Raw genomic sequence first — 21436 nt, 5'->3', positions numbered from 1 at the left:
CCACAACAAGGGTGAGCTTGGGAAACACGATGCCACATGAGTTACACCAGACAGAAAAGACCACAGAGAGTACGACTCCATGTCTATGAAATGGCCGGAGCAGGCAAATCATAGAGACAGAAAGTAGATGAGCGGTTACCCGGGGTTGCTTAGGATCTAATTAGGGGTTATTGGGGTGAGGGGGAAATGGGAAGTGACTGCTTAATGGATAGAGGCTATCCTTTTGGGGTGAGAAAGATATTCAGGAATGAGATAGGCGTGATGGTTGCACAACTTTGTGAATAGACTAAAGCCCACTGGCTTGTGCCCTCTAAAATGGTGAATTTCGTGGCATGTGAATTCCACCTCAACTTCTTAAAGGCCAGGGGCAGCCTTTGCATTAGTCACAACCTAACATCCTCCAGTCCCAACTTGACTCCTACTTTACATCTGGAAGGAACAGGTGCTTTGGGGCAGGGACGCGTTCCGCCCTGTTGCATCCCTGAGGGCTAATAACACACTTGTTGAATTCACGCAAAAATTAATGGCAACGTGTTCAAACTTATTGCTCCTCAGAGATAGGCCACAAGTTTTTAAGCAAACTCATAGTGGATAGTGGATGTGTGGAGACCAGAAAGAGGCAGCACCAGACTGAGGGGACTCCGGATACAGAGGGCCAGGGTCAAAGTCCCCCAGGCACCAAACTAGCCTCATGCACATTAACGGACCTCTCCGCGTGTCAGTTTGCTCATCTGTCCAGGGAGAACTCTAGAACCTTGGGATTGCTTGGAGGAGTAAATGACTTAGAAGACGTGAAGTGCGGAGCCTGTATTCACATTCAGGCCCACTCCAGGGGCTGAATTTGTAAAACTATGCTCTGCTGCCTCTCTGCTTGCTGTTAGAACTGTGCCTGGGACACAGTAACTGCCATACGTGTTGCAGAAGAAAAAAGTCAAATGTCAAAGTCTTAATAGAAAAATACTGGAAGAAAATAACATTGAGAGCTACAGACGGCACCACCAATACAAAATGATCCATAAGCTTAATCTCATATATATGTGTATATAGTACATAATATGTAATATATTATTGTATGTATATGCACATGTATATGTATATGTGTACATATATAAAATATTATATACACATATTAGAAATGGGGTCTGATGGTTAGAATCTGTGTCCCCACCCAAATCTCCTGTTAAATTGTAATCCCCAATGTTGGAGGTGGGGCCTGGTAGGAGGTGATTGGATCACGGGGGTGGTTTCTAACAATTTAGCACCATCCCCAGTGTTGTCTCGTGATGGGGTTCTCAGGAGATCTGGCTGTTTAAAAGTGTGTGGCACCTCCAGCCTCGAGCTCTTCCTCCTGACCCAGACACGTAAGACGCGCTCCTACTTCCCCTTCGCCTTCCGCTGTGATTGAAAGTTTCCTGAGGCATTCCCCGGCTGTGCTTCTTGTACGGCCTGAGGAACTGGAGCCAATTCAACCTGTTTTCTTTATAAATTACCCAGTCTCAGGTAGTTCTTTATAGCAGTGTGAGAACTAATACAGGGTCTCGCTATGTGGCCCAGGCTGGTCTCGAACTCCTGGGCTCAAGCGATCCTCCTGCCTTGGCCTCCCAAACTGCTGGGATTACGAGCATGAGCCACTGTACTCGGCCAAGCTTAATCTCAAATGTGTACTTTTTTTTTTTTTTTTTAGTAGAGACAGAGTTTCACCATATTGGCCAGGCTGGTCTCAAACTCCTGACCTTAAGTGATCTGCCCACCTTGGCCTCCCAAAGTGCTGGGATTACAGGTGTGAGCCGCTGCACCTGGCCTCAAGTGTGTACTTTTTTGATTAACTACACATCTGAGATTAAGTGGCACTGCCACACCTCTGAACACTCCAGAACTGGGAAGTAGAGAGAAGCTCCCTGATTGCCTGAAAGGAACCCCTGTGTTCCCAAGGGCAGCCGCCACACTCCTCACCACCAGAAACCTCGCCATGACACGACCTCGTCTCATGCAACCTCGTCTTGTGCAATGACCTCATCTTGTGCAACGACCTGGCCTCTGGTAAGTTTGCTTACTGAGGTACTGAGAGGACCACCTTTTCCAGCCCACTCAGGACAAAGCTGCAGTATATGGTTACCATATCTGGCTCATCCAACAGCAAAGTCTTCAACAAAACAACCAACACCCATGCCTCTCCTGGTCTTATCGACAATGAATAGAGCTTTAAAACACTGAAAAAAAATTCCTAAATGTATGCAAGTGTAACACAAAATTCTAAGCATTTATTGAAAGATACAGGCAGAGGGTCTAAATGCATTTGGCTAATGCCGTGCCTGCAGTTTCTTCCCAGCTGCTACTCCTGATGAGCCAGGAGTGAAGGCATATTCAATTTTTATTCTCATTTACACTTTACCAGTAGGCATGATGAAGTACAAACCAAGCTGGTTTAAAGAATATGATGATATCCCAACAGTTTATAATACTAACTGAAATAATGCTGCTTTCTAGAAACTTTGTTTCCTTTCTTCTGGCAAGGAGATGTTTCACATGTTTATTAAACCCCAGCTCCTTCAGTTGACCAGAAAGCCTGAGATTTAACCCAAAGGATTGGTAATGTTAAGCTTGTTGACATCCCTGAGGTCACCAAGTCACTGAAAATTTGCTGTTAGCCTTCAGCAAATTGGGATGCATAAGAAAATTTAAAAGAATTCCTAGAAATCTGTTTCAAGAGAAAAATTCATAGCCATACACAATTTTTTTGTTTATTGCTGTTGTTGCTATTAATAATCTATACTTCTCGGCCACCTACTCTGTGCAGAACATATGCTGAGTCCTTTACATGCATTAGCTTATTTCTTCCAACAACCTGGTTATCATCACCTGCCTTTTACACATGAAGACACGGAAGCTCAGACAGTTCTATAACTTAACCAGGATCACACAGCTAGAAAGTTGCTGGGCCAGTACTCACTGGCCCAGCATTCAGGCTGACTCCTGGGGCTGAATTTGTAAAACTATGCTCTGCTGCCTCTCTGGCTTCTGTTCAAAGTATTTCATCAGATATAGTTCATGAGCTTATGTAGATTATGGAAAGCCTACCTACTGATTAATTTACCCACTACACCCCATCCATGTCTGTATTAGTCTGTTCCCACACTGTTAATGAAGACATATCCAAGACTGCATAATTTACAAAGGAAAGAGGGTTTAATTGACTCACAGTTCCAATGGGCTGGGGAGGCCTCAGGAAACTTACAGTCATGATGGAAGGGGAAGTGAACACCTCTTTCTTCACATGGCAGCAACAAGGAGAAGTGCAGAGCAAAGGGGGAAAAGTCCCTTATAAAACCATCAGATCTTGAGAACTTACTATCACAAGAACAGCATGAGGGTAACCACCCCCATGATTCAATGACCTCCTGTGACACGTGGAGATTATGGGATTGCAATTCAAGATGAGGTTTGGGTGGGGACACAGCCAAATCATATCAGTGTCTATGTCCCTGCATTCTCTCTACCAGGAATGTCATCCTCTGTCCCCAAAACCTATTCATCCTCTGAGATGAAGGCTATGCCCCCTCTCTGAGACACTTTCCCATCACCCTGTCCAGAAGTAACATCTCCACCCCACGCTATCATAACACCTACCACAGGGACCAACCTCTTTTGATACTTGCCCACATTCTCCTCCTATCTCCATGTCCCTCCCAAGGGCATGCACAGGGCCCTGCGTACAGTTCTGTGCTCATAATATCTGCAAAAAGAATGATCTCCGGCTGATCCCACTTTTCCATTTCCCATTTCTGATGCCTTTTGCTCGAATTATCCTAAACAACTGAATTACTCTTTATCCATAATATCTTATCATGAAAAAGCACACAGTCCAATGAAAGCCTTTTTTGGGCTCTACATATTAATTTTCAAAATCACATTTTATGAGTATTTTTGGTTAGAGATTTCTCTTATTTTTAATTTTATTAGCTAGCATGCCTCTGCTCTCATGAATAACTATTTAGGGAAAAATAATTTATCAAGGAAAAAAATCAAATTGTATAAAACCACAAAAACACTTCATCTAAAACTTAACTGAAGGCATAATAGCAACTTTCAAGTTGAAACTAAAAACTGCATGAAATTTTTCTGGATTTACCTTCCACATCAGTTCACTTTCAAATTTCTTAGTGAAGCCACGTGGAACAAAGTGCAAGATAAAGAAAAAAAGAAGGGGGGATATTTTTATTTAATGAAAGCACATGTCATGAAATTTTAAAAGGCAAAAGCATCGCAAGCCACAATGAAAATTCTCATTTCCTTCCAAGCTTATTTATTTTCTAGCAAAATACATTGTTTCAACTCCTAGGCTTAAGGGAAATAATCTTTGATACAAGAAGTTATCGTGGAAAGTCATTAAGCTGTCATGCTCAAACCAAATGTTCATACCCTGCTCCTTATCAAAGAGCACCAGAAAATGCACCCACACAAGATCCCCTGCAAGCAGACACCATACGCTTCGTTGAAATGGTTGAGCTAAGAGATCAAAGAAGCTTTAATAGAAAACCAAAGCCACGCTCAAACCATCCCGCAGCTATAACAGAATCTCAGCGTGTCAAAGCAGAAAAGAAACATCAGCATGAAAAGATACTTTATTTAACACTCACAGGACGCTGCCTAGGAACCAGGCACTATTCCAGGCACCGTCTAGGTCTTCACTGGTCGACTCTCCGCTGCAAACTGTGAGGCAGGTAGTATTAGCTCAGTCATCTCCATTTTACAGATGGGGAAACTGAGGGACGGACTGTGCACCCAGGTAGCTGGATCCAGAGTCCACGACATGTGTGTGACCGCTCTACTACACAGCCATGTGGCTGTGGTCTAGGAGTATTAACTAACTTGCCAGCCGTTAGCACTGAATGATTGCATGGATTTCATACGAGACTATGACCCATCTTTTTTAAAAGTTCTTGCTAAGAATTAACACAAAAATAAACATGTGTGTGGCATCTAAAAACTAAAACAGTGCTAGGCATGATGGCATGAGCCTGCAGTCCCAATGACTTGGGAGGCTAAGGTGGAAGGATTGCTTGAGACCAGGACTTCCAGATCAGCCTGAGAAACATAGTGAGATCCCATCTCTACAAATGAATACATAAACAAATAAATATATTTTTAAAATGCAGCCTCAGCGACATTTTAGGCAATCTAAGAACATCTCTACTACTTTGTGTGTGTGTGAGACAGAGTCACTCTGTCACCCAGGCTTTCTTTGAATATCATCTATCTGCTTTTTAATTTGCATTTTCTACTCTACCAGTGCTTTATAAAATGGCTCAGTAGCCCGGCGCGGTGGCTCACGTCTGTAATCTTTTTGGGAGGCTGAGGCAGGCGGATCGCTTGAGGTCAGGTGTTCGAGACCAGCCTGGCCAACATGGTGAAAACCCATCTCTACTAAAATCTCCAAATTCGCTGGGTGTGCTGGCACATGCCTGTAATCCCAGCTACTCAGGAGGCTGAGGCAGGAGAATGGCATGAACTCAGGAGGTGGAGCTTGCAGCGAGCCAAGATTGCACCACTGCACTCCAGCCTGGGTGACAGAGCAAGACCCCGTCTCAAAAAAAAAAAAAAAAAAAAAAAAAAAAAAAAAAAAATTATCCAGGTATGGTGGCAGGTGTCTATCATTCCAGATGCTCGGAAGGAGAATCACTTGAACCCAGGGGGTGGAGGTTGCAGTGAGCCAAGATCGTGCCACTTCACTCCAGCCTGGGCAACAGAGCAACACTCTATCTAAAAAAATAAAAATAAAAAAAATAAATAAATTAAAAAAAAAAAAAAAGACTGTCTCTTTGAAGACACAGTAAGTCAATGCAATTTTGTACTAAGTGGCACCGAACGTGACCTGGAAAAGCTCCAGCCCTCCAAAGTGTTTAGCTGATACCTAAACGGTGTGTTCATTGAGCTTTGCAGTTAACAGAGAAAGAAATGGGCCAAAGCAGAGTGCGCTCCCCTTGGATGTCACAAATAGTGGTGAGATTTAGGGTGTTAAATCTAATGTATGCCATAGTTTTTCCAATAAGAATTTTTAATGTGTCCCAAGACTTGACCTCTCACCCACTTCTCAGATCCACCTCCCAGTCTTCAGAAGGTACACTAGTCACACGGCAGGCAACAGTCAACTTGAAGCATGAAATCGTCTTAGTCCCCTCCTAGTTCTGTATTCAGAAACCATGTTAAATTGAATGCTTGACTCTAAAAATTAACCAATGTTTGGAAATGTTCTAATCATGACGGAAGATGGGGAGTTTCAGTTGAGTAGTCAGGGGAAGCGTATCTGAGAGGGTGGCATGTGAGCCAGACTGGGGTCTGCATAGAGAGAACTGCACCCCAAGGAAGCAGCAAGTGTACTGGCCCTAACCAGAGAATACCTTTGGCAGGTCCGACACACCCACAGACTCATATACAGACCCTCCATGCGGGGTCGCCCAAGTCACAGCTTTTCAAACTACACCCTAGGTAGCAAATTATAAAACCAATTTTGGGGTAAAATAAAGACGAGCATTTCTCAAAATGGCATAGAATAGAATAGTATATCATCACAAAGAGTAGCCCGGAACAGTTTTTTAAAAATCAGAATGCATGAACTGCATGAAGTAAAAGAAAGCGTATTGTTTAATAGAGCTTGTTTCTGACGTGCACGTGTGTGTGTGTGTGGCGGGTTACTGTGTAAAATGCATGCGTGGGAATCGGCTCCACCTGTGCGCCCGCGCTGCCTGCGTATACCCGCATTGCTTCCCCACTCTGTGTTCAGTGATGTCGGCTGAGGAACTGGAAACTGGCCTTGCTAACGCATTGACACCATGGACACTGATAAACAGGGCTTTTAGGAAACAGGGCTCCCCCACTTCCTAAAAGCTGTCTCTCCCAGAGAGGAGTGGCACCCTGCTTACAGTTAAAAAACAAACACGTGAAGACACCAGCCTATCTGCAGCATGCGAGGCACTGAAACACGTGCCCAGAGGCACCCATTCTGTGAGGCACCCAGTCTGTGAGGCTTCAGTGGGACAGAGGGAATCAAGAAGTAAACAAGTTATTGGATGGGGGTTGTAATTTGTTAGATTCAGTGCGGACTCAGAAATGTAGAAACTCAAATTATTTCATCCACTGAGATGATGTCAAGGTTTTTGTGGTGGTGGCTGTTGCTTTTCCCTTAGATTTGAAAGACCTTCGACAAGGCAGAGATCTTAACGTAGGGTGGTGCCCAGAGCCTTTGCTTCTGCTAAAGGCCCACCGAGGCTGGCAAGACCGGCGGCCTCCCTGTAAACCACGACTGGAGGTGGAAGCTGCAGTTTCAGCAAATCCCAGGACAGCTCGGGGCTACGTGTAAACAGGCACAAACCTGGCGCTTATGACCGTTTGCTCAAGCAACAAATCCATAACCAAAGGGTGCACTTTTCCATTTCCTAGGACTGCTTTAATTATAGATAGCAAAGTGCCTCATGAAAGAGGTGCTTTAGAATTCTTAATAATTTATGGCAACGAATTAAAAAAACTCTCAGACCACCGTCCTTCCCACCCGGGTCTCGGACACTCTGCTGCAACGCTGCCTCTCCTAGCTGCCCTTTCCTCTCACTGCTTTGTGTTCTCTGCTCCACCCAAGCCAACGAGCATGCTGGGCTGGACGTGCAGCTCCAGACGGGCACATGGAGGTTTCAGGGACGGCGATCTAGTTGGGGTGTGGGCTCAAGGGGACTCATCTGGGACTTGTACTTGCCTACCACGTATCTTGTCATCAGATATGTTACAGATGTGTTAGACTAGCTTGGAAATGGAGAGGGGGGCCTCTGGAAACCATGGCGGAGCTAAAGCTTCCCCAGACGGGGCTTTCCATCACCGCCAGGAGCCGGCAGCACCTTCAGCCAGCCCCATGCCCCCGACTGTTCCCTAATCCTGGAATGTCAAGTCCCTGTCAACTCCTCAACAGGCAAAGCCATGGCAATCCTTGCTCAAAACCATTTTGCAATGACCTCCTTCCAGAATTAGGAAAGGAAAGAAAATACAGAGATGCATTTTGTAGGACATACAAGGCCAACAGGGTGTGTGTGTGTGTGTGTGTGTGTGTGTGTGTGTGTGTGCACGTGCACGTATGCTCACATGCACATAGTGTTTAGTTAGTTCCCAGCCCTTAAATTAAAGGCATTTCACTGGCGTTATTTTTAATAAACACACACACACACATTCACCCCTTCAAATAAAAAGAGGAGGCCTCTAGACTTGTGGCTTCTCCTGCAGAGTCAGCTCCCAGCCCTGCAGGGACAAGATTCCTAACAGCCACTTTAGGAGGGAAGACAAACACTTTTTACACTCACTGTGCTTTCAAAAGCAGGCAAACCAAAGTTAGAGAGAGGTGCCATGTTCCATAAAGAAGTGGTAGAAAGGGGCCAGGCGCGGTGGCTCACACCTGTAATCGCAGCACTTTGGGAGGCCGAGGCAGGCGGATCACCAGAGGTCAGGAGTTCGAGGCCAGCCTGGCCAACATGGTGAAACCCCATCTCAACTAAAAATACAAAATTTGCTGAGCGTGGTGGTGGGCACTTGTAATCCCAACTACTCGGGAGGCTCAGACAGGAGAACCGCTTGAACCCAGGAGGTGGAGGTTGCAGGGAGCCGAGATCGTACCACTGCACTCCAGCCTGGGTGGCAGAGCGAGACTCCATCTCAAAAAAAAAAAAAAAAAAAAAAAAGGGCTGGGCGCAGTGGCTCAGGCCTGTAATCCCAGCTCTTTGGGAGGCCGAGGTGGGTGGATCACAAGGTCAGGAGATTGAGACCATCCTGGCCAACATGGTGAAACCCTGACTCTACTAAAAATACAAAAAATTAGCCAGGCGTGGTAGCACATGCCTGTAGTCCCAGCTACTAAGAAGTCTGAGGCAGAAGAATCGCTCGAACCCAGGAGGCGGAGGTTGCTGTGAGCTGAGATCATGCCATTGCACTCCAGCCTGGGCGGCAGAGCAAGACTCCATCTCATGGAAAAAAAAAAAAAAAAAAAACGGTGGTAGAAGAGACATATTTCCTCTGGGAAGTGAAAAACATTTCTGATTGCTTCATGTGAAAACAGCAGCAGCAACGATGGCGTCTCTCCTAAAAGACTATTACTTAAGAAGTCATTAAGAAACAGAGTACCTGCTCCCTCATCAGCGGGCAGCCAAGTTAAAGAGGAAAGACCAGCCCAGGCAGCGTCCTTTGTTCCAGCAGCTCTCTCTTCTCCCGCCTCTGCAATCAGCCCACATGTGCCCTGAGTCTTTTTTTTTATAAATATATAAATATTATTATTTTGTATTATACTTTATGTTCTAGGGTCCATGTGCACAATGAGTCTTTACTTCTCTGGAAGAGGGCTCTGTCACATACCCACTGTTGTGTACCCCTCCGTTTGCCCCCCATACCAGCTTCCTGGAAAGGAAATGTGATCCAGAAAAAGCCAGACGTTGCGACCAGATGATGGTCAGTTCAGGGTTTGGATGTTCTTCTCCAGCAGGCATTCTTTTTAAGTATTTCCACCCCATACGCTAATGCCATACAGAACTCTCCCAAACTTTGGCTAGTCGCATGCACTTTCATAGTTTGTCATATCTACATGCACCGCTGCTTATTTAATACTTTCTGTGAAGTCAATTTATTTTGAGAGGAAATTTTCATAATTGGAAAGCCGGTATCAAGCATTATAAATGGGATGTGATCATCAGAATGAAAACAATGAAAAAGAAAACCACGTTATTCAATGCCTGCTAGATACTGTCGTTGCCTGCCCATGGCTCCACGTCTGAGGCCTTCTCTCTTGATTAGCCAGAATTTTAGCATCAAACTAGAAGGTTTTGTTTCAGTGTTCTTCAAACAGAAAAATGAAACGAGAATTTTTAAAAGTAATAATGATAACCGTACCTCTATGGGACTTACCATGAATGAGCACACTGGGAATTATCTTGTTACTACTACAATGCTGTACTTAACGTGTGTGTGTGCGCGCGCACGTGCACGCACATATGTGTGTATGTGTATATGTGGGTGTATGTTAACGAACTGCCACATTTAAGCGTAATTTATCTTCCATATGGTATTCAATGTGGCCACACAGATTCTAGCCCTTGGTGTTTTTGTTTGTTTGTGTTGAAACAGAATCTTGCTCTGTCACCCAGGCTGGAGTGCAGTGGCGCAATCTCGGCTCACTGCAACCTCTGCTTCCCAGGTTCAAGTGATTCTCATGCCTCAGCCTCCCGAGGAGCTGGGATTACAGGGGCAGGCCACCATGCCTGGCTAATTTTTGTATTTTTAGTTTTTGTACTTTTAGTAGAGATGGGGCTTCATCATGTTGGCCAGGCTGGTGTCAAACTCCTGACCTCAGGTGATCAGCCTCTCTTGGCATTCCAAAGTGCTGGGATTACAGGCCTGAGCCACCACACCTGGCCTAGCCCTTGACATTTTTAATTCCTTATGTGGCCCTTTCCAGGTAAATATTTCCAAAAGCCTTTGAAAATACTGAGAAAAGCTTGTAACTCCATGTTATGCTTTTATGGGTCCCTAGGGAACTAGAAAAACCTATATAAGGAAGAACCACAAAACAGACAAGGCTCCCGGCAGTTGTGTGGAGTTCCCTTCACTCGGATTTTCAGGAACACTGCTGCTGTAGGGACCGGAAACAGAACCCCCCCGAAGAAACGGAGCTGTCGCTGCCAGTGGTACACCCCATCTGACTGGAAACGCTAAGTGTGTCTTGCTTTCCAAACCGCCTGGAGTCATGCGAGCTCTTTCTCCTGAGATGGCCACGGCAGCCACACAGATTTTATGTAACACTGCAGACCAGGCAGCTGTCTTAGTCCACGGGAGCTGCTATTGCAAAATACCAGAAAGCAGAGGCTGACAAACAACAGAAACATCGAGGCGCGGGAAAGACGGGTGTCCGCGAGGCCTGCTTCCCATCCAGACGCTCGCCGTGTCCTTGCTTGGTGGAAGGGGCGAGGCAGCTCTCTGGGGCCTCCCTCATGGGCATGAATCTGCCCTCATGCCTGAATCACCCCCAAAGGCCCCACCTCCTAATACCCTCACACTGGGGAATAGGTTTCAACATAGGAACTTGGAGGGATGCACACACTCAGGCCACAGCAGCAACCCTGGAACAGAAACCCCACAAAGAGGCCAGGTGCGGTGGCTCATGCCTGGAATCCTAGCACTTTGGGAGGCCAAAGCGGGCGGATTGCCTGAGCTCAGGAGTTCGAGACCAGCCTGGCCAACATGGTGAAACCCCGTCCCTACTAAAAATGCAAAAATTGGCCAGGTGTGGTGGCGGGCGCCTGTAATCCCAGCTACTAGGAAGACTGAGGCTGGAGAATCACTTGAACCCAGGAGGCAGAGGTTGCAGTGAGCCGAGATCACGCCATTGTCAGCCTGGGTGACAGGAGCAAAACTCCGTCTCAAAAAAAAAAAAAGAAAAAAAAAAAAAAAAAGAAACCCCACAAAGATAGGGAGCTGTCACTGGCAGCGGTTCACCCTGTCTGGCTGGAAACACTAGGCGTATTCTGTTTTCCAAACCACTTGGAGTAAAGACAGTTCATTTTCATGAGATGACCAGCGCAGCCACAGATTCTGTGAATCCTAAGCACTTGGGACTTCTATTAGGACCGACATGGAACACAGCACGTGTTGGATCCTGATCTGGTGAGGCATGAGTGAATATCCCGGAGTCCCCACAGAATGGGAGGTGGCGTCTGCAAGTGGCTTCCAGGGGCTCCATTCCTTGGCCACGGCCACCATGGTCGGGGAAGAACGTCTTCCATCCCAGCGTGTTTCTCGGATTTACAGATACTCATTTTCCACACAACAAGACTCCCAAAGGTGTCACCTGCCATCTGATGCTAGGTGGAAGGAATGGCACCAAGTTTGTTGAGCAATTTAAGGAAATTTCAAAGACAATTTGGATCACATATAATATTTGTCTTATGCAGCAAATTAAACTAATTTTCACTTTATATAACTTTAATTTCCTTTTTATAGGACTCCTATGTATTTCTTTTCTTTTTTCTTTTTTTTTTTTTTTGAGACAGAGTCTTGCTCTGTAGCCCAGGCTGGAGTACAGTGGTGCGATCTTAGCTCACTGCAGCTTCCACCTCCCAGGTTCAAGCGATTCTCCTGCCTCAGCCTCCCGAGTAGCTGGGATTACAGGCACCCGCCATGCCCGGCTAAATGTATTTTTAGTAGAGATACGGGTTTCACCATGCTGTCCAGGCTGATCTTGAACTCCTGCCCTCAGGTGATCCACCGGCCTCAGCCTCCCAAAGTTGCTGGGATTACAAGCATGAGCCAGTGCGCCCGGCCAGACTCCTCTGTATTTCCATACAAGTTATTAGTTATCCTTTGTAGCAATAAATTAGTTGTAAAGATTTATTGTCGTTGCAATGATCTGTAACCTTGGTCTAGTTTTCATTTTTTAAGAGGCAAACTGACTTCATTTACTTAAAAAGAGGAAAACCCCACTTGGTAAGAAGAGCGATGTAGGCCAGACGCAGTGGCTCACATGTGTAACACCAGCATTTTGGGAAGATGAGGCAGGCAGATCATGAGGTCAGGAGATCAAGACCATCCTGGTTAACACGGTGAAATCCCGTCTCTACTAAAAATACAAAAAGTTAGCCAGGCGTGGTGGCGGGCACCTGTAGTCCCAGCTACTCGGGAGGCTGAGGCAGGAGAATGGCGTGAATCTGGGAGGCGGAGCTTGCCGTAAACCGAGATCGCGCCACTACACTCCAGCCCAGGCGACAAAGCGAGACTCCGCCTCAAAAAAAATAAAAAAAAAAAAAAAGAAGAGCTATGTAAACTAATTGTAGAAAACACATGAAAAATATAAAGAGGAAAACAGATGAGATAAATGTTTACTGCACATCAACTTACTTCAGGACCTGCAATCACCAGGTATACACTGGGCTCCTCCTGATGCCATTCTTGGGAAGAAAAAAGAAGACAAAACGAACACTTAAAAAGGTTTTACGTCACAGCTGCAAGCACAATTAACTTCAATATAAATTTCTCAATAATATAAATTAGTTCGTATCATTTGGCTTTCATTCATAGTATTAGTCAATTTAAATTACATTTCTTCAGAATTTCTGTATTTGACATTTTATGATTTTAAGTAGAATTTTTTTCTACAGTATTATCCATTGTCCAGATTTCGAATTTACTGGATAACTAGGACTACTCTCCAGTATCACCACAATTCAATGTGGCTTTGGAATATACTAAAGAATATATAGATTATCTTAAACAATAAACAAAACTCCAAATGCATCACACAAATCGGCATGTGTGAAATATTTTCAGGTAAAATTCTTTTAGTCTTATAATTATTTGCTATTTTTATGAATTTCTCAGAACCTGAGGGTACAGGACAGTGGAAAACTAAACGGAAATTCCTCCAAAGAGCTGCTGATCCCATACATTATTTTTCTGTTCTTTTCCAAAGTAACAATCTAGAAACAGTTCTGCTCATGTGCAAAGAACCAGGAAAGAAAACTCAGAGCCCTGAAGACAGAAATGCGGAGATGGGCGCCCACACGGAATTCCATACACAGTGGAGGAAGGTAGCCAGCAAACACACCTGAAAATGCATCCACCAGATAGAGAGGATCCTTAACTTGTCGAAGTCCACATATCAGAAGAAATATGTGCAGATTATCAGCACTTTGGTTAATCTCTGTAAGAGAAGAGTTCAGAATGTTTTCAGTGGGGAGGGCTCTGGATGCTGTAGCAGCAATGATATCATGGATGCACTCAGAAGTGGAGGCCTCTGACTTCAAGGCCAGCTGCTCCTACTCTTTTTTTTTTTTTTTTTTTTTTTTTGAGACAGAGTCTTGCCCTGTTGTCCAGGCTGAGTGCAGTGGCGCAATCTCAGCTCGGCTCACTGCAACCTCCTCCTCCCAGGTTCAAGTGATTCTCCTGCCTTAGCCTCCTGAGTAGCTGGGATAGCCTCTTGAGTAGCTGAGTAGCTCTGCCACCACACCCAGTTAATTTTTGTATTTTTAGTAGAGATGGGGTTTCACCATCTTGGCCTGGCTCGTCTTGAACTCCTGACCTCAAGTGATCCTGGTGAACCACCATGCCCGGCCAAAAAGCCTCATTCTTAAGAATGAGAACAGAGGTTGCGGGGTCAGATTAGAGGGCACTGGTGCGAACGGGGCAGCGGGGAGAGTGGAAAACATGAAGTCTTCCCTGGCCCAGGCTTGGAAAGCACATATGGCCACTGCCACTGACTCTATTGGCCATCAGAAGTCCCAGGCCAGCCCAGGGTCTTGGGGTACAGAGATCTGTTCCACTTCTGGTGGGAAGGGCTGCAAAGACTGTGGCCATCCACCACAAGTAGCCTTAGTGACAGATTCCAACATGGGAAACAATGCTGCTTCTTTCTTTTGTTCATATATAAACATATTTTTTTATTTTTTTTACTTTTTCCATATTTATTGGGTTATAATTGACAAAAACTATATGTATGTGAAGTATACAATGTGATGGTTTGATATCTGTATACGTTTTGTTTTTATACCTATGGACATGTGTTTATTTTTTCTTCAACTTTTATTTGAAGTTCTGGGTACATGTGCAGGATGTGCATGTTTATTACATAGGTTAACAATGTGCCATGGTGGTTTGCTACACAGATTATCCAATCACTTAGGTGTTAAGCCCAAACATCCATTAGCTATTCTTCCTGATGGTCTCCCTCCTGCCACCCCCAACCCTCCGACAGGCCCCGGTGTGTCCTTCCCCCATGTGTCCATGTGTTCTTATCATTAAGCTCCCATTTAAAAGTGAGAACATGCGGTGTTTAGTTTTCTCTGCGTTAGTTTGCTGAAGATAATGGCTTCCAACTCCATCCATGTCCCTGCAAAGGACATGATCTCGTTCCTTTTTATGGCTGCATAGTATTCCATGATGTATATGTACCACATTTTCTTGATCCAGTCTATCATTGATGGCCATTTGGGTTGATTCCAGGACATGCATTCATTTAGGCGTGTGGATCTCTCTATGCATATATGAGTTCATGAGGACATTAATATATAAACCATTTTTCTAGTTTTATCAAGACATTATACCTCCTATCCGGAATTGTATCTAAATCTTTTCTAGAATGTCTGGCTCCTATTTCAGTCATAGTTCAGTCAGTTCCCCCTTGCCTCATCCTTTTTCTTTGCAGCAGAGGTGAAGTTGCATTTTACAGCCTGAGCTCAGCTCCATTTTCCCCACCAGAAATAATTAGTTTACAGCAAGGAAATTAATATAAAAGAAAGAGTAGGGGTGGGGCGTGGTGGCTTACGCCTGTAATTCCAGCACTCTGGGAGCCCAAGGTGGGCAGATCACCTGAGGTCAAGTCTCACTCTGTCAACTAGGCTGGAGTGCAGTAGCACGATCTTGGCTCAATGCAACCTCCACCTCCCCGGTTCAAGCAATTCTCATCCCTCAGCCTCCCAAGTAGCAGGGATTACAGGCACATACCACCATGCCCAGCTAATTTTTGTATTTTTAGTAGAGATGGGGTTTCGCCATGTTGGTCAGGCTGATCTCCAACTCCTGACCTCAAGTGATCCACCAAACTTGGCTTCCCAAAGTGTTAGGATTACAAGCGTGAGCCACTGCTCCAGGCCAAGAATGAGGCTTTAGTCTGGAGACTCCCGGCTGCATGAGTCCCTGAACACATTATGAGCTCATGCAGGAGCCAGTGAGGGTTCAGTCCTCTGTAAGTCCAGGTGAGCCCAGCAGACACACATGAAGCAGCCCTCATAGGGCCAAACCCCAAGATCAGGAGAAATGCACGAGTGCTGCTTTCAGCTGGTGCATCTTTTTTTTTTTTTTTTAATGAGAAAATATGTTTAATTTTGTAATAAAAGTTTTGGAAAAAGAGGCATAAATTTAGACACATTTGCTTCACAGTGCAAATTTCCTGTATTGCATCTGCTCTCTAAAGTGAGGGATCCTGGCCGGGCACAGTGGCTCATGCCTGAAATCCGAACATTGTGGGAGGCCAGGCGGGAGGATCACCTGAGGTCGGGAGTTCAAGACCAGCCTGACCAATGTGGCGAAACCCTGTCTCTACTAAAAATACAAAAATTAGCCAGGTGTGGTGCCACACACCTGTAATCCCAGCTACTGGGGAGGCTGAGGCAGGAGAATCGCTCGAACCCAGGAGGCGGAGGTTCCAGCGAGCGGAGGTGGTGCCACTGCACTCCCAGCCTGGGTGACAGAGTGAGACTCCATCTCAAAAAAAATAAAAGAAAAGAAAAGTGAGGGATCCAGACCAAGACATCTGCAGATACAGGAAAAAGCTAAGCCTTATTAGCAAAGGGCTTTGGAGGCATTAGAAGATCCATACCCCTCACCACACAACAAATGGGAGCAGGTGGTACATCCTGAGGTGGCTTCTTACAGCTCAGTACATGACACATGCAATAGAAATTGCTAATATATTTAACACAAGTGGACCTAAAACTTCAGCATTTATAACCTGTATAATTGGCCATAAAATCATGCAGGTTCAAGGTTTTTTTCCCAGGACAGGCATTTGTCCATTATTTAATTCAAACACTTTCATTTTCTCTATGCTATTCCAAATCCTGAACAGGAGTACAACTAGTGTGAATACAATGACTTATGGCGACACCAAAACAATCACAAGAGCTTCAAAAAATTAATACGTAACTGGAGAAAATCTTTACTGAAATGTTAAGATCGAGATGTCGCTCTTAGAAAAGCCTTGGAAAATGGTCACAGCCTCTGAATAAGCCGCTGACAATCTGCATTGCCAATTTTCATTGAATTATGTTGAGTTTTTAGTATTTCCTTAAGATTCTTTTTTTTTTTTTTTTTTTTTTTTTTTTGAGATGGAGTTTCAGCCTGTAGCCTAGGCTGGAGTACAGTGGTAAGTTCTCTGCTCACTGCAACCTCTGCCTCCTGGGTTCAAGCGATTCTCCTGCCTCAGCTTCCCAAGCTGAGACTACAGGCACAGGTCACCATGCCCGGCTCCTTTTGGTATTTTTGGGAGAGACGAGGTTTCACCATGTTGTCCAGGCTGGAATCGAACTCCTGACCTCAGGTGATCCACTGGCCTCATCCTCCCAAAGCACTGGGATTACAGGCATGAGTCACCACACCTGGACCTTTCCTTAATATTCTAAGTATCCTGAAGCTAACTTTAGAAATGCAAACCTTAGTGAGTCCTTGTTTGATCAAAAGTCTAAGCTAGACGCTACATGCAGAATTTTGAATTGAAGGTCAGAAGAATTTGAGGTTAGGCATTTGAATATGAGGTCGTCAAGCTATTCATTTTAATAAACGATTTTTAAAAATGGAGAAAACTTTTCAAGATTGCGATGTCAGGAAGGAGAAACAGTCTGAGCCTACATTGCAAGGCAAGAACCACTAATGAAGGCTAAAATTTGCAAGTGAAAGTTTGATGAGGATAGAGATTAAGAGCACCCTCTCAAAAATTACTTATTAATTACAAAGGAAATATAATACCAGTACAGTACACGGAGAAACCAGGGGATACCAGCTTAACTAAGGGAGGAAGCCTTAGCCCTGGTGTATACACATACACATACACACACACACACACACACACACACACACAGTTTACATAGTCAGAAAAAGAGCTCCATTATTGGGACAAGCTGATGCTGTACATATCCAGATGTGATACAATGAGAAGAAGCAACGTCACTTTCATCACATTCTTGATGTGCACGAATATCTATTCACATACACAGCAGGAGGAGGAGGGAGAGAAGGACGGTACAAAGAGAATCACAAATGTTCCAAAAAGAGGGGGAAAGTCAAGAATCGGTATGACCGAATTGGGGAAAAAAAAGGAGATGTCAAACAAACCAACAATCTACAAAGATGGCATCCAGAGATGGTATTCAAAGCACTGGGTGAAGAACGCAGGTGACGTCAAGGTGAAGAGACTCTGTTTAATTCTTTGTTTTTGCTGTGTGAGAAGTATGAGTGCTGGAAACCTGTTTTGTTCCTGTACTCTGACACACTTAGCTACTGCGAACTCGAGGCTCTGAAGACGCATTAGCATTTTGGTCACGTAGGCTGTAAACAAGTGGCCCTCCAACTACCCCTGTCCTGGGATCCCTTGGAAAGATGGCCCTAAGAAGAAAATAATCCATACGGTACAATATTGATTTTCAGAGTTTTTTGACTGTGACATATGGTAAGATAAACATATTATGTTGCAACTCAGTCACACGAGATATATAAATACACACGTACACATACATAGACACAGAGTTTATATATGATTAAAAACATACTTTAGGCTGACTACATGCAAGCCACTTTGACGTTTTCTGTTTGATTTCACTTCAATGTTTAAAAGTGCTGGTCCCTAACGTACTCAATTCATTATGAGACCTCTGACCTGCGAGACACTGCAGGGAGATGGAGGGAATCCTATATTCCTTTCCTCTCTCCTCGTCTTCTTCCCGGGTTGGAGATTAAGTGTAATGGGAATATAGGAAAATAAATTAGAAAATGATAGAATAAAGGGCTATAGCCTTGTCTTTAGGTTTAAAAAAACAAAAAAACGAAAAGGCAGAGACAGCATTTGGATTTGCGTAGCTTATGTGCACTTTCCACATACTAAAATCTCATTCACTGAAAACAAAGATTATAGAGGAAAAATCCTGATCAAGTGTTCAAGGGCTCAGGCTCATCGCACGTAAGCATCAACTCTGATGAATTACATTTCAGGCTCCCTAAAGCCCCTGACAGCTTTAAGGTGGTATAAATTCTTAGCTTTTCACAAAGAACTATTAGATAAGGTTGGCCTGCTGATGCTCAGAGGCGAGGCACATACCTAACTAATTTTTTTGGTAAATTTTGTCTCCTCCTTTTAACGCCAAACTTATTTTTATTACCTTTGCCTTTCCTCTAATGTCTAGTTTATCCATGAGTCAAGATTTGAACTCGTCACTTAACAAATGCACACATTTACATGTTTTTCCGATAGAACCATTTCCTGGAGAATGGTATTTTTATCTTCAAAACAAAATGTGTTGTTTTCACGATCTGGCATATTGCTGCCAACAGCTACATTCCACGTTGCTTCATCTCCCAAGTATGAGTCATGGGCGGGCTCAGGAACAGAAGCCCAATCCATGCTGAGGCGGTCTCTATGTCCTGTATTCCATTCTAGAAGCTGTCTTTATTATTTTCTTTTTTCTTTCTTTCTTGATAAAGTTTCACTTTTGCTGTCCAGGCTGGAGTGCAACGAGGCGATCTCGGCTCACTGCAACCTCCGCCTCCCGGGTTCAAGCAATTCTCCTGTCTCAGCCTCCCAGGTAGCTGGGATTACATCATGCACTACCACATCTGGCTAATTTTTGTATTTTTAGTAGAGACAGGGTTTCACCATGTTGGTCAGGCTGGTCTTGAACTCCCGACCTCAAGAGATCCGCCGCCTCGGCCTCCCAAAGTGCTGGGATTACAGGTGTGAGCCACCACGCCCAGCCACTGTCTTCATTATTTTTCACTTGTTATTACAAAAAAAAAAAAAAAGTACTTCAGTTGAATCCATTAGACTTACTAAATTATAGCTGAAAAAGCTGATTTGGGGGGCTGTGCAAGAATAAAGGCTTCTACTAACACTAGTTTTCCAAATGAAAAACAAGTGAGTCTTCCTAGGACTAGCCTGAGGAAGAAAAGTGCTACAATCTGAGTTAGGCAAATTTGAGTTTCCATTATAGAAATACAAATAGAGTTGACAGAGAGATAGAGATAGAGATGGAGAGAGAGAAAAAGAGAGAGAGACAGAAATGAACAATAAAACTAGAAATACAAGGCCGGGTGCGGTGGCTCAAGCCTGTAATCCCAGCACTTTGGGAGGCCGAGACGGGTGGATCACGAGGTCAGGAGATCGAGACCATCCTGGCTAACATGGCGAAACTCCGTCTCTACTAAAAAATACAAAAAACTAGCCAGGCGAGGTGGCGGGCGCCTGTAGTCCCAGTTACTCGGGAGGCTGAGGTGGGAGAATGGCATGAACCCGGGAGGCGGAGCTTGCTGTGAGCTGAGATCCGGCCACTGCACTCCAGCCTGGGCAACAGAGCGAGACTCTGTCTCAAAAAAAAAACAAAACAAAACAAAACTAGAAATACAATAAAACAGAAATCAGAAAACCAGGAAGGAGTTACCCAGTCAAATTTAAGCTTTCATACATTTTAGGTTTGATAGCCTGAAAGGAATCATGACTTTAGATTGTGTTGGTCGTTGCAATTTAAAGGCAAAACTCACAGAACATGGAATCATCACACTTAAAATGTATCTGGAAATGCACAGAAAAACTCAAAGACCAGGTAACTAATTTGATGTCCACACATCGATCTTTCAATCAGAATAGCTATTGCCAATATCGTGTGAAAAAAATTATAACAATGCCATTTACTATATTTAACCTGCTTTACTATTTATTTGTTCTTAGTTCATCTGTTTGCATGTGATATAATGGTAAGCATAAGAGGCGTTTAATGTTTTAAATTAAGGAGACTTAGTAATTTGTTAGCTGGGGCTTAGAGATAGAATTGAGAATGGTAAGAAAACCTGTGACATGCCGGAAGAGGAGAATGCATCGTGACGCAGACATCAGACATTTAAGCAGCACACTACAAACCCTGGTGACTACTCCATTACTCAACTGTTTATATGCAGTGTTAAATGAGGTCCTTCCCACCCACTCCCCCTGATTTCAAGGTTCATAGTTGGTGAGAAGGCAGAGGGTATTTGATCACTAATAGTCTCTACCAACTTCACTCTATCTTCTGTTTTCACTGTCTGCAGCTCCAAGTGGGAGGGACAAATCATAGTCACAGGTTTCCAATGCTCCAGAGGCCAAGGGAAGATAAAGTAAGGATGATGAGGACGGCCCATCCCCAGAGCCTGAGAGATGACAAAGACAAACGACGGCACAAATGCGAACAGACGCCTGATCATAAAACCCAGAGACACAGATTAATCCTACATCTACCCTTAAGCCATTATCTGCCACTGTCAGCTACCAGAGCCACAACCAGTCTCTCTAAGCCCATATATTCTGAATACATTTACAACTTCTAATTGCACACATTAAGATTAAGCAGCAGCCAAGTAGGTCTCCAGAGGAAAACGCTTTCTAAGGAGTGTTTAAAATCTCCTGGCTGTTCCCTTAATCATTCAATAGCAAGACCAACGAAACAGTCAACCCTGAGACTACGGAACGTGACAACAAATCATTCTCCTACTGGAAATTATGAATCTTAGTTACAATGCCATTGCGTCCTGTGATAGATTGAAGACAGACTAGCTTTACAACAGGAAATTGAAAATGGGCCCCCTCGTTCTGAATAATGGTACATGTAACTGACATGACAAAGCAGCTGAG

The 21436-nt window shown here is 44.3% G+C and overlaps 1 protein-coding gene across 11 annotated transcripts in view; it reads right to left on the bottom strand.

Annotated features, from left to right (window-relative positions):
* The window catches only part of GLT1D1 (glycosyltransferase 1 domain containing 1), a 148979-nt gene that overhangs the window by 40905 nt on the left and 86638 nt on the right, over positions 1–21436 (bottom strand). For 10 of the 11 annotated variants that reach the window (XM_073021226.1, XM_008005210.3, XM_008005211.3 and 7 more), the window contains 2 exons: positions 13619–13714; positions 12913–12962 (listed from right to left, as the gene is read on the bottom strand). In XM_073021226.1, coding sequence (XP_072877327.1) covers positions 12913–12962; positions 13619–13714 — 146 coding nt within the window. Of the gene's footprint in view, positions 1–10326; positions 11880–12912; positions 12963–13618; positions 13715–21436 lie in introns of those variants that run through there. The other variant, XM_073021225.1, reaches the window with a different exon arrangement.

This window comes from Chlorocebus sabaeus, chromosome 11 (assembly GCF_047675955.1).
Source record: "Chlorocebus sabaeus isolate Y175 chromosome 11, mChlSab1.0.hap1, whole genome shotgun sequence".
Classification (NCBI taxonomy): Eukaryota; Metazoa; Chordata; class Mammalia; order Primates; family Cercopithecidae; genus Chlorocebus; species Chlorocebus sabaeus.
Note: the sequence above shows the minus strand (reverse complement) of the source record. Positions and strands in the feature narration are given on the sequence as shown.